Source organism: Erpetoichthys calabaricus, chromosome 14, assembly GCF_900747795.2.
Source record: "Erpetoichthys calabaricus chromosome 14, fErpCal1.3, whole genome shotgun sequence".
Lineage (NCBI taxonomy): Eukaryota > Metazoa > Chordata > Cladistia > Polypteriformes > Polypteridae > Erpetoichthys > Erpetoichthys calabaricus.
This window is the reverse complement of record NC_041407.2, coordinates 10021462-10036946: the sequence shown is the minus strand read 5'-3', so window position 1 is coordinate 10036946 and position 15485 is coordinate 10021462. Positions and strand designations below refer to the sequence as shown.

The 15485-nt window shown below is 39.6% G+C and overlaps 1 protein-coding gene across 1 annotated transcript in view; it reads left to right on the top strand.

Moving 5' to 3' along the window:
* The window catches only part of fam20a (FAM20A golgi associated secretory pathway pseudokinase), a 37953-nt gene that overhangs the window by 6088 nt on the left and 16380 nt on the right, over nucleotides 1–15485 (top strand). Inside the window, exons 2-3 of the mRNA XM_028819963.2 lie at nucleotides 9548–9732; nucleotides 10907–10957. Coding sequence (XP_028675796.1) covers nucleotides 9548–9732; nucleotides 10907–10957 — 236 coding nt within the window. The remainder of the gene's footprint in view (nucleotides 1–9547; nucleotides 9733–10906; nucleotides 10958–15485) is intronic.

Here is a 15485-nt window from a genome sequence, read left to right as displayed (position 1 = left end):
CTTTTCATCAATTCCGATAGGCCTCTCTGTCTCTGTCTCACCCTTTAGCATCCCCTTGCTTCACTGTAGGGATGGTATTAGGCAGGTGATAACCAGTGCCTGGTTTTGTCAAAATTTTTCTAAGTTCTACTAACAATAAGAGGCAGGAGACATAGATAAAGTCATGCACTTCAGCAGAAGATGTCAACCTGTAATTCTTTCACACTCTGACTCATACTGCTGTCTTGAATAACCACAAGCTGAGCATTCACACACTAACTGCCACTTTTTGTCTATAAACCCTTCTCACGCTTATGGTGACTCCCACTCTCAGTGGCTGAAATTCTATTTTTATGTTGGGGTCCCACAGGACTGGCTTCCATATCGATAATTGCCTCCTCCATGGAGAGTTAAGGAGTGGCTTTTCCTCCAGGCATTAGGGGGACAGATTTTCACTTTCACATGCACTATAAAGGTCTCGTCTTGTAAGATGGATATTTAGTGCCAACGCTAATTACACGGAAAGCCAGCGGTTTATAAGGTATCATTACTGAGTTAGTGGAGGGTAATTACTGTATCATACACAGATCTTTCCCTTGTTGCGTACTACTTTTTCATAAAGGCCTGTGAGCCACCTTCTCGGCTCTCAGTACAGAATGTTAATCGCCTTTGCATACAAAACAACTAAAGCCACAACTTAATTTAAAACAGGAGAGGAAATATTCCAGTATCTCCAGATGGACGTAAGTGGGTAGCATAAGGAAGTGAATAAACAGTAACCTTATTTTGCTCAAGACAGAACTTTGCGTTTCCAGGCTGGACCAAACAACAGCTTGAGATTTTAAATAAGTCGAGTTTTCCTTTTTCATTTAAGATCCCCTGATCTGTCCGCTACACTTGCAAGATCATAAGCATGTTTGTACTAGATAAATCCTTAACGCTGAAGAACATTGAGTCTCCACTTATTTATATTACCCCCCCACTGCTCTAGCAGAGAACAACTTGGGTTCTCCACCTGCCACCTGAGGCAGTTACTTTTGCTACACAGAAGCCTTCACTGCTTCTGTTTCTGCAGTGCATGGTAATTTGCAAATCTAATTTAATAATGATACAGGTCAGGAACATAACTCCCTTTCACTCCTTTTGACTGTCCTTGTGAACAAAAGGAGGAAGATGCTTCATTTTATACATTTAGCACATTACATGGAAAGCACTATGTTTCCATGTAGCACCAAATGGACTTACTGTGCTGAAAATTCATGTCAGCATATTGCAAAAAGAAGAAAAAACAATTCACACACAATGGCCTCTTCAGGTATATGAAGCGTCATACTGAAGTTTCAAAGCAGTATAAAAATGCCGAAAGTGCTGCGAAATACCTGTGCTCACCTTTAGGAGTCCCTTTCATTTCCTAAACTGGGGAAACTCACTAACTGGTGTGAAATACCCATGGAGAAAGGTTCTGATAGCTGGAGATTGTAAAAGTGTGGTTGAAAACACTTAAACAGCTGAACAAAAGGCAGTTTCACTGACAAATTATAACTTGGAGTTACTCCTCACTTCACTATTAAACTAAACAGTTTGAGTCTGAATTCCAGCTATTTCATAATGACTGCTTGTAGTCTTGGAGGTGACCATAGCTCAATGTTTCTAAATTATGTACACTTATAATCTACTAGAGGCCATTTTGGCTTCCTCAAACATGCTCATATACAGTCAAAGTAAAAAGTATGTGAACCCTTTGGGATTATCTGGTTTACTGCATGAATTGGTCATAAAAAGTGATCTGATCTTCATCTAAGTCACAGGTACTGATATACACAATGAGCTTAAGCCAATGACACACAAAAAAAGTCTACTCTTTCATGTCTTTATTTCACAAACGCATTCAACGTTCACAGTGGTAGTGGAAAAAGTAAGTGAACCTTGGGATTTAATAACTGGTTGACCCTCCTCTGGCAGCAATGACCTCAACCAGGCGCTTCCTGTAACTGCAGATCAGACCTGCACATCGTGCGGGTGGAATTTGAGCCCATTCTTCCCTGCAGAGCTGCCTTAACTCTTGCATATTCTTTGGTCGTCTTCTGTGTATGGCTCTCTTCAAGTCATTCCACAGCATCTCAATAGGATTGAGATCTGGGCTCTGACTGGGTCACTCCAAAAGGCAGAGTTTGTTCTTCTGAAGACATTGTGCTGTGGATTTGCTGCGATGTTTGGGGTCATTGTCCTGTTGCATCACCCAGCATCTTCTGAGCTTAAGCTGACAGACACCCTCACATTATCCTGGAGAATTTGTTGATAAACTTGTTAATTTATTTTCCGCTCAATGATGGCAAGCTGTCCAGGCGCTGATGCAGCAAAGCAGGCCCAAATCATGATGTTCCCTCCACCATACTTTACTGTAGGGATGATGTTTTGATGTTGATATGAAGTGGCCTTTTTACGCCAAATGAAGTTCTGCTTGTTCCTCCCAAATAGTTCAATTTTGGTTTCATCACTCCACAAAACATTTTCTCAGTACCGTTGTGGAGTGTCCAAGTGCTCTTTCACAAACTTCAGGCATTCAGCAATGTTCTTTTTTGATAGTAGTGGCTTCCTTCTTGGTGTCCTGCCATGGACTCCTTTCTTGTTCAAAGTTTTGCGCATAGTTGACTCATGAACAGAGATGTTTGCCAGTTCTAATGACTTCTTCAAGTCCTTTGCTGTCACTCTAGGGTTCTTCTTTACCTCATTGCTGACTTTGCATTGTGCTCTTGGGGGTCATCTTGGCAGGGCACCCACTTCTAGGCAGAGTAGCCACAATACCAAATTGTCTCCATTTATAGACAACTTGCCTAACAGCAGACTGATGAATAGCTAAAATCTTTGAGATGACTTTGTAACCCTTTCCAGCCTTATGTCGATTAGCAATTCTCGATCGTAGCTCTGCAGACAGCTCTTTTGTGCAAGGCATGATTCCCATCTGGATATGCTGCTTGTCAAAAGCTCAAACTCAGACTTTATAGTGTTTTTTATAAATCAAAGTAATTATGGGCCACACCTCTGAACTCGTTTCATTACATGAACTCCAGGTGTGCGAAATTCTGACTGCAATAAGCTTTTTAAAAAGTCATTAGTTTAGGGTTCACTTACTTTTTCCAACCTTTAGTTTCACAGTTTGAATGATTTATTCAATATGGTCAAAAATTCTCTGAAAATCTGTGTATCTTTAGTTATAGGAGACTGTGTTTGTTCATTATTGTGACTGACATGAAGATACAACCATGTTTTATATGGGAATTAGACATAAACATAGATCATTCCTAGGGGTTCACATACTTTTTACTTTGACTGTAAGCTCAGGTTTTCAGCTCTTTGGTTGGGGGAAAAGGCTAGCTGGAGCACCTGCAAGAGTAATGCACAAATTGTCTGACTTGGGGGTTCAAGGTAACCCCCATCAACCAGTACATAAAAGGCAAAATTCTCGTGTGTTTTTCTAAATGCTCTGAGATTCTGCTCACTGGTATGGCACTCTATAAAATTCGGATTGCTTGACTTGATACTTAAGTCAACGCTCTTCGCTTTGAGAAATATTCATGCCACTGAAAATGACAAGAGGATGGCCCAATAGCACCAGAGGTTGGATAGCTTCCTATATGCACTAAATATTTTGGTGTGATTTTTAATCTGTACTACATTCATTCACGTTTATTGATAAGACAAGCTGTTATGTTGACTGGCAACACTACTTACATACTTCTTTACAAACAGTATATTATCAATCCTGCTTACTCCAATTTCAAGATATTGGGCAATATCGGATGCACGTTTGAAATAGCACTGGGCAGGATGCCACTATGTCGCACAAATGCACATCCACACTGTGCCAGTTTAAGAACACTAACTCATCTAATCTGCACATCTTTTGAAATATGGAAGGAAAACTACGGTTCCTGAACAACAAACCACACAGATAAGAAGTACATACAGACGGTGACTGGGCAAGGGGATCTTACCCAGGATGTTAGATTCACAAGACAGCAGGAGAGAACTGAAGTCATTGAAACAAGTCACAATGGAGGTCTGGCAAAGTATTTTTGCATATGTGTGAGGCCACTTGGCAAGGACAGTTTCAAGCATGGATTAAAGACACGATGGCACAGTCAGCAGGACATAAGATTCAATAAAATAAAGGCTAGCATTTAGAGCTTTGCCAAGAACCATTACCCATTGGTGTTTATTGATAGAAACTAGGCCAACATCTTTGAGTTAATAATCTTGGTTTGAGCAAAGGCTTGTTCAGGACAGTGTGCAGCAGGCAATGATCATTTTACATTTGACACTATGAACTTCTCACAACCCAAAGAGCTGCTGGATTCTTTGCTAATTCACATTATTGATTGCCTGCCTGTAAGCATTATTGATGCTTGTTGGAGATTAAACATTTCAAAGTCCCTGGTAGTTGGTACAGGGTTAAAGCATTGTGTGTTCAAAGCCCTCCAGTGACTCCTAATTACATCAAGTAGTAAGTAGGTAAAAATATCTGTTTACGGCCCCTGATATGATTATGTCAATTATAAGAAGCCGCAGCCTCAGCAAAGCTTTGCTGAGGGCTGCCCGCATTAGAAAGAAGTTGGCAGTAATTGGCACATGCTTTGCTCTCTCTGCTGCCACGTATTCCTATTGGTATCCTGTTTTGTCTCTTATTTCTGTCTAAAATGTATAATGTTGCAAACCCAGACAATGTCCCATCATGTGATAACCTGCACAAGTGGGAGAACCTACTTATTTCAGAAAGACAGTGTTACAAGTAATTACATGACATAATGAATGTATTGTAACACTGAGTGCTATTACTGTAGTTAGGTCTCTGGAGAATCTAGTGGATTGCAGGAATAAAACTCTGTAGTCATGGGTGTGTCCAAGTATGCCAAAGCTGTATAAAAATGTCCCATGAATTACCCCAAGTACAGTGGAACCTCGGTTCATGAACGTCTCGGTACACGTACAAATCGGTTTACGACCAAAAAGTTCGCCACACTTTTGCCTTGGTTCACGCCCACACACTCGGTACACAAACAAGCCAGTTTCCCTTTTGGTTTGTTTCCGCACGTGTTGCATTGTTCTCGGTCAGACATGCGTGCTTGTACGTGCGTGCTTTCGCTGTGAACTCTTTGTGCTCTATTTCATTTCCCTTCCGGTTCGTACGCGTCGATTACTGTATTTAAGCACATGTTCAGCCTCTCCGTTCATTGTTCTCCGTCAGACGTGCGTGCTTTACCTGTGAACTCTTTATGCTCCCTGTGAACTCTTTATGCTCTACAGTATTTCGTGTGCTTTTGCAGTTAACCATGGCTTATAAGCAAGTGAAGAGTGGTGAGAAGAAAGTTTTGCAGAAAATTTAAATCGAAGTAAAGAAATTATTGAAAAGTATGAGCGTGGCATTCGTGTTACTGATCTTGTTGCCGAGTACAAGAAGTTAAAATCTATGATTTCGACTATTCTAAAGCAGAAAGAATCTGTTAAAGCAGCTGATGTTGCAAAAGGAGTTACAGCGTTAACCAGACAGAGGCTTCACGTGCTGGAAGAGGTGGAAAAACTGTTGCTAGTGTGGCTGAACGAGAAGCAACTTGCAGGGGATAGCGTAAGCGAGGCGATGTTATGCGAGAAACCCAGGAAGATTCATGGCAATTTGCTGCAAAACCATCCTTCTACGAGTGGCGAAAGTGAGGAATTTAAAGCCAGTAGAGGATGGTTTGAAAAGTTTCACAAGAGAAGTGGCATTCATAGTGTGGTAAGGCATGGAGAGGCTGCTAGTTCCAACGCTGAAGCTGCGAAAGAATTTGTGAAAAATTGCACAAAATTAGTGGAAGACGAAGGCTACATCCCACAACAAGTCTTCAACTGCGACAAGACCGGATTGTTCTCCACCCAGTTCTTCCTCACTTCATGCCAGAACTCGACTCATGCAAGGTTACTTTTCTTGGTGGTTTATGGTTAGTTTTTGTATTACGGATTTTTCAAATGTTCATTTTTCGGTTCGTAGCGTGAATTGTTGCAATGTTACTTTTCTCTTTTTTCAAATGTTCATTTTTTTCCCTGTGCTTAAAACTCATTAAAAAATTTACACAGCGATCAGGTTGTAAGGCAATTAGCGTGAACTCCTGCAATGTTACTTTCTTGGTTGCTTATGGTTGGCTTTTAAATAAACTTCGGATTTGTTCAAATGTTCCTTTTTTTCCCTGTGCTTAAAACTCAAAAAAAAAAAAAAAAAAGTTTACAGCGATCGGGTCATAAGGCTACAGTATAGTGCGAACTCTTGCAATGTTAGTGTTCTCTGTTGTTCAAGGTTCTCTCAGTGTTATTCAATGTTTTTACATTAATTTACTATTACGCTGTGCATTCTATGGTTTAATTAACTATATTTGTGCTTACAAACTTAAAAAAATATATATATTTACATACGGTTCGTATGGTCTGGAACGGATTAATTGTATTTACATACAATCCTATGGGGGAAATTGCTTCGGTTCACGACCAAATCGGTTTACGACCAGACTTTTGGAACGAATTATGGTCGTGAACCGAGGTTCCACTGTATAATAATTGTGTTTCATGCCAGGGTCTTGTCGAGTTCTCCAATGTTAAGCTTGATGCATGTGGAACAACCAGGGGTGGTAACACCATTTAATAAAAGGACCAAAAAGTTCACAAAGGATCAGAAGAGCAAGCCTAACCTGCCAATGATTCAGATACATTTACATCAGATAGACTTGGACCCTGTCCAGGATTGGTTCCTACTTTGATGGACTATGGCCCCTCAGGACCCTTAACTGATTTTGAGAATGTTACATATCTAATTCATTAAATTTTAAATGCAAGTACTATTGGACCATGGGGCACCCATACACAGGTTTCTTGTACAAAACTATAATATTCTGCTCTTTATCAGCTGTTATTACGAAGATGATGCTACAGTTGGTTGGTGTAAGCATAAGTTTCCATGCAATGTTACATGGCTTTTGCCATCCAAATATTAGAAAAGTACAATAGAACAATTGTGATGAGAACAGGCCATTTATTCTAACAACCTCATCCATCCTGTTTACTAAGATTTTCAAAAATAACATCAAGTTGAGACTTGAAGGTCCCTACAGTCCTACGTCCAACCACACTACTTGGTCACTAAGGAACTGCAGTTGTGGGGTCTGAGTGAGAGAGAGAGAGAGACAGAGAGAGAGTGGGGGGGGGGGGGGGGGGGGTCAGCTAATATCATCAGGAAGCTTTCCACTTGTAGTGCTCAGAGGAAGTCCTTCCAATATGCACGAGTGTAGGAGATCACCTATTAGCTCACACTCTAAAGAAGCTGCTTCTGAGGGCCTTTGTAATCCAGAGATCACAGGTTTGGGGCTGGCCAATGCCAGTTCCCATACTGCAAATGCCTGACCTAGAGAGAGTGTGGTGCAATACCCCAACAAAAGAGGGGCAGTCTTAAGTGTTTTTGTTTTCAGCTGCTTACATTTGCATATTTAAAGAATATAAATTTGCATATGGTTGATTGATTTGGGTGGTAGCAACCTCCCTAAAGGTGTAACTCGGGCCTCTATGCGCAAAACAGTATCAAGCACACCATATTACAAATGTGAAAGAAGAAAGTTAGAAGAAAAACAGTGTTCTGGCAGTAAATCAACCAAAACTTATTATTCCTGTACTTTAGCATGTTTGGCGAAACAAGAAGTAAATGCATTCACCAGCAGCAGCATCCTGACTGAACCTTTAGGCAATGTTTGTGTTTTGCACAACCTTCATTATCAAGTCAGAAGATGAGGGTAGTTATGGCTTTCCAGGTGACCTCATTCCCATTTTGGTATTGCACTGTTAATTTATCTTTTTTATCCACTCTTTAGTACTAGGGTGTTGTACCGTGTTAGCCATTATGAATGCAGAGAAAAGTCACGCAAAATGACACCTTTTATTGGCTAACTAAAAAGATTACAATATGCAAGCATTCGAGGCAACTCAGGCCCCTTCTTCAGGCAAGATGTAATCTTGTAATCTATCCACTCTTTAAAATTTACAATAATCTGAGTTAACTGTAAAAAAGCCAAAAAAAAACTTTAATTCTCCCAATTTTAAGAAACTGTGTTCAGACAGAAGTGAGGAGTGCACCAGATATGCAGCTCAGGGTCCAATCCTTTCACCTGAACTGGAGTGTCATTTTTAATTTCATTTTGCTGTTAAGGTGTAGGATCCTTCTGAGGTCCACATTACCATTGTAAACTTAAAAATAAATGGTTTCTTTACTCGATTTCAGCCAACTATACATTACTCAGAATTTTCTTCCAAAGATTTGCAAGCCTGCTGTCTGTATAGCATTATCACGTGGTAGCACTTGGTCTTCTAACAATGAAAATTACTAAAAGCAAAACTATAGACACAAGCATCAATACCAGAATCATATTTTTATAATAAGTAAATTGCTGAGAAGACTAGCATCTCATTTGATATTAACAGGTGCAGAAGCAAGCAAAATTTATTTCTATAGCACATTTTCATATAGAGGATGTAGCTCAAAGTGCTTTACAAGAGGTCAAAGAAATAGTTACAAGAAAATAAAAACAAAGTAAATAAGGTAAGCCGTTTCATATTCATGACAAGAGCAATGTCAAAGAAAAACCTACTTTAAAAATTGATTTTTTTAGTGATGTTTCAGCATTTATCTTAACAGTTTATAATTAAAAAGTTTTATGATTAAACCATTTCATGGAGAAACTATTTTTGAATATAACGTTTGTCCTTAACAAGTGCTTGATTATGCGGTGGGCTGGCACCCTGCCCGGGTTTTGTTTCCTGCCTTACGCCCTGTGTTGGCTGGGATTGGCTCCAGCAGACCCCCATGACCCTGTAGTTAGGATATAGCGGATTGGGTGATGGATGGATGGATGGAAGTGCTTGATTACTAGGCTTCATAGTTATATCTAGATTTTATACACTGTAGGGACAATCTATGAATCATTATTGCAACCAGAAAAGTTTGCCCACCACCGAGTCCGTATGGATAAAGTTTACTTATATTTTCCAAACTAAAACTTCCACTTGGCTGTCCTAAACACTATAAATGAGGATGACAGTGAAGCTTAGGGATATCATGCTCTGGATGTGCCTAAAAGACTAAACCCTGAAGATTTATGAGGATGGAGTGAAAAGGGCTCCCCGGAGTGAACCCTATCTTCTGTTCACTGTAAGTTAGAAACGACTGCAGAGCTCTCCAGTCTGTAGCTTGCATGAAAGGGATGTAAAATGTGTAATTTGCAGATTTTAGATTTTTTTTTGGTTGTATTAGTTTAAGTTGTTTCAGTAGCCTACTGCTACTCAACAGAGCAGTGCCTTAAAAACACACTGAGCCTAGTGACCTCCGTTATGAGGCGACATAAAGCAGTAAAGTCCATCTTTGGAGGTCCATTTTCATCTCGTGAAAGTGGATTACTTTTCACTCTTTACATTTAAAAGCTGATGTTGCCCCTGAGATAATCTGGCGTCCCAGCCTTACCCTTATCTCTCTCTGTTTTTTGTTTTTAAATACCAACAGGCACCAGAAATATTACAACACAGCCACCAATGTATCAGAAGCTACAAATATCTTATCCTTTGAACCCGAGTCCAGCTGGGTAAAATTTCATTTGGGAATCAACCGTTATGCTTTGTACTCGCGGGAAGATCCCCATATTCGCCAGCTGCTAAAGGACATGAACGATTTTGACATCATAAATTCAGGTAAGAAGCCCTTATGACGGGTGGGCTTATATAAGTGAAGAGGTGCTCACTTACACTCAAGTTCATGTAAATGGAAGACCTGCCATTCCAAGTACTACTTTTGCTGCTTCATGTGTCTGCTTGATAAACTTTAGTTTAATGTATTTGTAAAACACATTTAAAACAACCAATGCTGATCAAAGTGAGTGCTGTACATTAGAATAAATAAGGTAAGAATAACTACATTCTGAGAAAGTGGGCGATGTCAACAGTCTGTCAGGGTTAGAATAGGAAGGAAGAGATACTGGGGGGGGGGGGGGGGGGGGAGCATTGCTACTTTGTCTCTTGGTAAGCAACCATTAAAGAAAATGAAGTATAATTTCACATTTTATAGAATTTCAAATGTTGTTGGCAAAGACATTTTCATGGGTGCCCTCATCATCTATTAAATCATACAGTACATCCTCAAATTATACAAAAAGAAAACAGCTGACCACTCTGCCATTATGCCTCTTTTCCATCTTATGGGGTGATTTAAGACAAAACAGTCCAAGTGTACAAGCGGTATGGTCTGTTAGGAAAGGAACTGAACTGTAAACCATGTCTGTCAGTTCTGCCTTAACCAGTGACTCACTGGGTGTTCCTAAATTAGACATGCAATCTATCTGTCTTCCAAATATAAAAAAATTATCTAAAAATAAAATTGTAGCATATTTCTAAACTAACAAAGCATCATGAGATGGAATTTTCTACAGAGAGGCATTATACATAATAAAGGCCTGATGCCGATGCCATTGGACTGTTAACCAAAAAGATGCTTGTCCAGTTCCCATTAGTGTCCCACTGAATGAGTTACTTAAACTACCCATGCAACTATTATAAAACAATTAATCCAAAGTTCTGTACTTCTAAAACACAACAGAACAGAAATCATGTAAGAAAGACCTGATATAGGATAAAAGTACAGTATGTTTGTAGTTAAGGCATTGGATTGTAGATGTAAAGGCTCCCAGCTCAGACTCAAGCACATATACAGTCTTTGGTGCACAGACAGGTTACCAAATTGAGATGATCCATAGTTCTGAATGTCTACAGTACCTTGGGATGACAATAAAAGCAGAAAGGCTCTATTTAAAATAGATGTTGTTAAAGTGTGAGGAATCCTGATGCAATACAACTTTTTTGTCCCCTACAGATTACACTCAAGACGAGAAAATTCTCAAAGGGTTGTGTGACTGCAGTCAAGGTAATGAGATAAATTTGGATGTATAGGTTCATAGATTTCACATCTAACATGTCAGCTCCATATAGGTAGTGTTGTAGATTTAAACTCAGGACAATGCTTCCCTAAGGCAGAAGTGCTACCACTGTACTGCCAATACAAAGGCGGACTGAAATATCAAGTGAAGACCATTTAAATATTCTAACATCATGAATAAATGGCCTGATGTGAGTACTGTACAGCGAAATTAATAGTATAGACAGCAGCAGTGACAATTATCAATTGTGAGTGTGGTTGAGCATAAAACACCAAATTATTAAGAGGTCATTATTGTCAAGTATACAGAGTGGAAGTCTCACTTGCATGTGCTAATCAACATGCAATACGTCGCCACTCTCCTGCACAATGATTAGGGAGCAGAAATACCTTAACTCGAAACTTCTGTCTTCCTTACCTGAAAAATCTCAGAAACTACTTATCATCTATATCACTTTTTGCAAAAGTGTGAAACATACACTGTATTTCCAGTTATAATAGAATCATTGGAACTTTTATGATTCTGTAGTAACATGCTCAAAACGTCTTATAACACTGAATGCTGTGATAGTACCTGTAACAGTAGCAGGGCATCTGCGCATAATAATAAATGTGGAGAAGCCTAAAGATGGTTCTCCATGGCCACCCTATTTACAAAAAGATACAAGCAAACTAGCAAATGAATTTTCCTGTAATACAAGAAACTGATTTTAAAAGTAAAACATTTTCTGAAACCTCTTCAGGGACTTAGGCATCATATCTGTTTAAGGAAACACTGGGTGTGAGGTATGGGATGATTCTAGACAGAGTGTCATTCCATTCTAGGACACACACACTCACATTCACTCAAACCAGGCCCATTTAATGCCTTTTAGGCTAATATGTTAACATACGGAATAAAGTGAAAAAAGCATATAGTTAAAAAAAAAAATAAAATGTCCTTCAGTATTTGTGCTACAAAAAAACATCTTCGTCGAAAAAAATCTACTGGAACCATTATACACAAAATCAATATAATTTTTCTAAATTTTCTGCTTGTTATTGTGTAAAGTTCCATTTCAGTTCACTGATTTCTCCATGGGTTACGTATAAGACCTCTCATCTTGATAAACTGACATCATTTTGAAAGTGGTCAGTCAGATTGTGCTCAGGAATGGCTTCTGTTGAAAACTCTAACCCAAAATGTTGACCCAATTCATCTCAATAACTTCCCTATATTTATACCTATTGTATACGTGGGGAACGTAAAACAACAAACAAACCCAAGCAGACATGAGGAGAACAAGAAAACTCCACACAAGGAGAACCCGGGATATGAACTCTGGACTTCATGCTACGAGGCAGCAGTGCTACCACTGCACCACCACTCCACACGTAGCTAATTATATGACTTCTATAAACCAATGAGCTTCACCAGTGATGATTTAGGTGTGTCATATTAAAGGGTGTGAATACTTAGTGCATGTGATCATTCATTCAGTGTTCCACATTTGCAATCAATTCAGATCATTTTACAGAGGTCAGTCCCCACAGTACCACCAAAGAGTCAATCCCCAATCAGATCATTTTACAGAGGTCAGTCCCCACAGTACCACCAAAGAGTCAATCCCCAACAATCAATGTCAAATTCACTGTGATTCGATGCTACACATAAAATAAATGCTGGAACTGGTTTCCTTGGGTATCAAAACCATTGAACATGTGCATAAAAGGTTAACAATGACACCAATCATAACAGGTGGGATTCACTTAAGCCCCCCAGATCCTCTGCAAAGGGTAAGAGGGCCTTCCTGGAATACCTTTTTCTTACCCCAGGTTGTCCATCCAGCTTCAAGATTCACTCAGTTCTTATTCCCACTGACAAAAACATGGCTAAGACTGTCTTTTCCAGAGGTTACATGATCAGACTTATCTTCTTATATGAGGCCCTCCAGTGGTTGCTTTGATAATAACAGACACAGAAGACAAATTATATGAACAATTGACCACACTGATTTTCTGTCTGGTTTTCATTTTATTGCACTGCTCCTGCTGGATGGGTTTGGCATAGTCATTAATTTGTTTATAGTGCTACCTCTCAACTCTATGAATCTGGATTGAAGTCGCAGGCCAGGTCATGGTCTGTGTAGAGTTTGCACATTCTCCACGTTTCCACATTTATTTTTGACCTGTAATGGACTGGCATCCAGCAGTGATTACTCCTGATGATCTCCAGAAAGGCTGCTTGCAACCCTGAATCTGTTTAAGTTAGTACAGGAATTGTGTAAATGGGTGGATCTTACTGCACCTGACTTTTTGGCTTAGAGTGTGTGGATATTGTATAATTTCCTTTAGTAACCATAGGTGCTTGACAATGGGTGGACATGGATTTATTTTTTTAAATGTTGCCTGCCTATCCTAGACAGCATTTCCTCTTTGACTCCTTGGTAGAATTCAGTGACTGCAGCAATTCCGGGTTCAGTGGTTTTGGACAACATGAACATATCCTGTGGTTCTTGAAAGAGACCAGTATGTTAGCTTTAGGATTAAAAGTTGCCAAGTGCGGCTAAAAGGACCTCCCAAAAAGATTTTGCATGGCCAGCTTTTAACTCTTAACCAGACTCTACCATCATACCACCTCCAGAGGAATAAAAATCAATGCATGTGTTTTATCACTCAGTTCCACACGTCGCCTTCAATTGCCAAGTATAAATTTTGTATTTAATCACTGCCTTTAGGTGTGTATCAGACGCCAGGGCTAGAGGGAGGGTCCCAAGTTTAACTCAGATGTCCTTAAAAAAAAAAAAAAAAAAAAAACTGCCCCTTTATTACACACTTACTGACTGAAAAGCCATATTCCATTTGCAATGATCATAAGACACCCAATCTAAAAAATCCCCTCTCATTTTTCACATCAGAATCTTAGGTGTCTCACCTTTTAGTAAAATTTTGAAAATACAACACACTGTCTATTTATGTTAAACTCTTTTTAGGCATAGAAGATAACATTTTCAGTGGACAAAACAACAGTTTAGTTCATTGGTATTTTTATTAGGTCACAGAAATCCATATGCCAAGAATAAAACAGAAATCCATTTTCAAACCTGCTTTGTCCACTTGTGGTGCCAGAGCTAATTTCAAACCAGTCCAATATATGTGATAGTGAACCCTGCAAGGGACTGGCATATTTCTAGTCCAGGGTTATATGCTACCATGCAAACAGTGCTGCTAGGATAAACTCTGCACAGTTCTGTGGGTTTGAGAAGATTATGTTAGGTTAGTGAATGTTAGGTTAGTGAATGCAGTTGCATTCACTCATGTTAATAATAATAATAATAATAATAATTCTTTCCATTTATATAGCGCTTTTCTCACTACTCAAAGCGCTCATCAATTGCAGGTTAAGGGCCTTGCTCAAGGGCCCAACAGAGCAGAGTCCCTATTGGCATTTACGGGATTCGAACCAGGAACCTTCCGATTGCCAGTGCATATTCCTAGCCTCAGAGCCACCACTACCAGTAAGGGCTCCAGTGACACAGATATGAAAAGATTTGTACTTTACCTGTAAAACATTTTGGACGATAGTCTTTGGAAAGGAACCCACTAAAGAGTTCTTGTGTGATCCTGGGGTAGTCATTTCAGTTGTCAGTACTCCCATTGCTGACATATGGAAACAATGTAATGTTACCTGTAAATCTCCACAAGAAGGTGGTCACTGAGTAAAAATACAAAATAAAATAAATAATATGCAAGAGCCCTAGCCCCATAGTGACTATTTAAGCCAAATTGTCCCCAGTATGTGTGCTTGGTGTGTGGGTGTGTGTGTCCTGAGGTGGGTTGGCACCCTGCCCAGGGATTTGTTCCTGCCTTGCGTCCTGTGTTGGCTGGGATTGGCTCCAGCAGACCCCCCGTGACCCTGTGTTAGGATATAGCGGTTTGGAGAATGACTGACTGACTGACTGACATGACTACTGATGCTCTAGAAACAATCTCACTTTACCTATAAAGTATAGTTTGGATCGTGAACTCTTTCGAAAGGTGTAATATAAAACTGGGAACATTGATCACCAACACACATAAAATATCTGCCCCCACTGTAAAAATACTGTGTATTACACCACAGCTGTAAATCACTATGGGATAGTGTTCACCTTGGAAAAGGGCTTTTTAAAATAAATATCATGCAAGAAGCAAGCCCCCCCCCACCCCCCAGTATTTTTTAATGCACATTACATTGCTGATGGGTCACAGCATAGTACCTTTGCATTGTGTGACTCACTTTGCTTGACAGGGCTCCCATTATACAAACATGGAGATAAATTGTACTTAACCAGAAGTAGGCTTTGGGTAGTGCTCCCTATAGAAAGATGCTATATGAAACAAATATTATGCAAAACGTTTTCATAGTTTACTGCAACTACAAATTCTGGCCAGACTGCAAGTGCACTCTGTGGAACAGACTAGCTCACTCTCCCAGCAATGACTTCACAATGGAGACAATATGGAGACAAACTGAATTTTATCTGTAAAGCTGCCT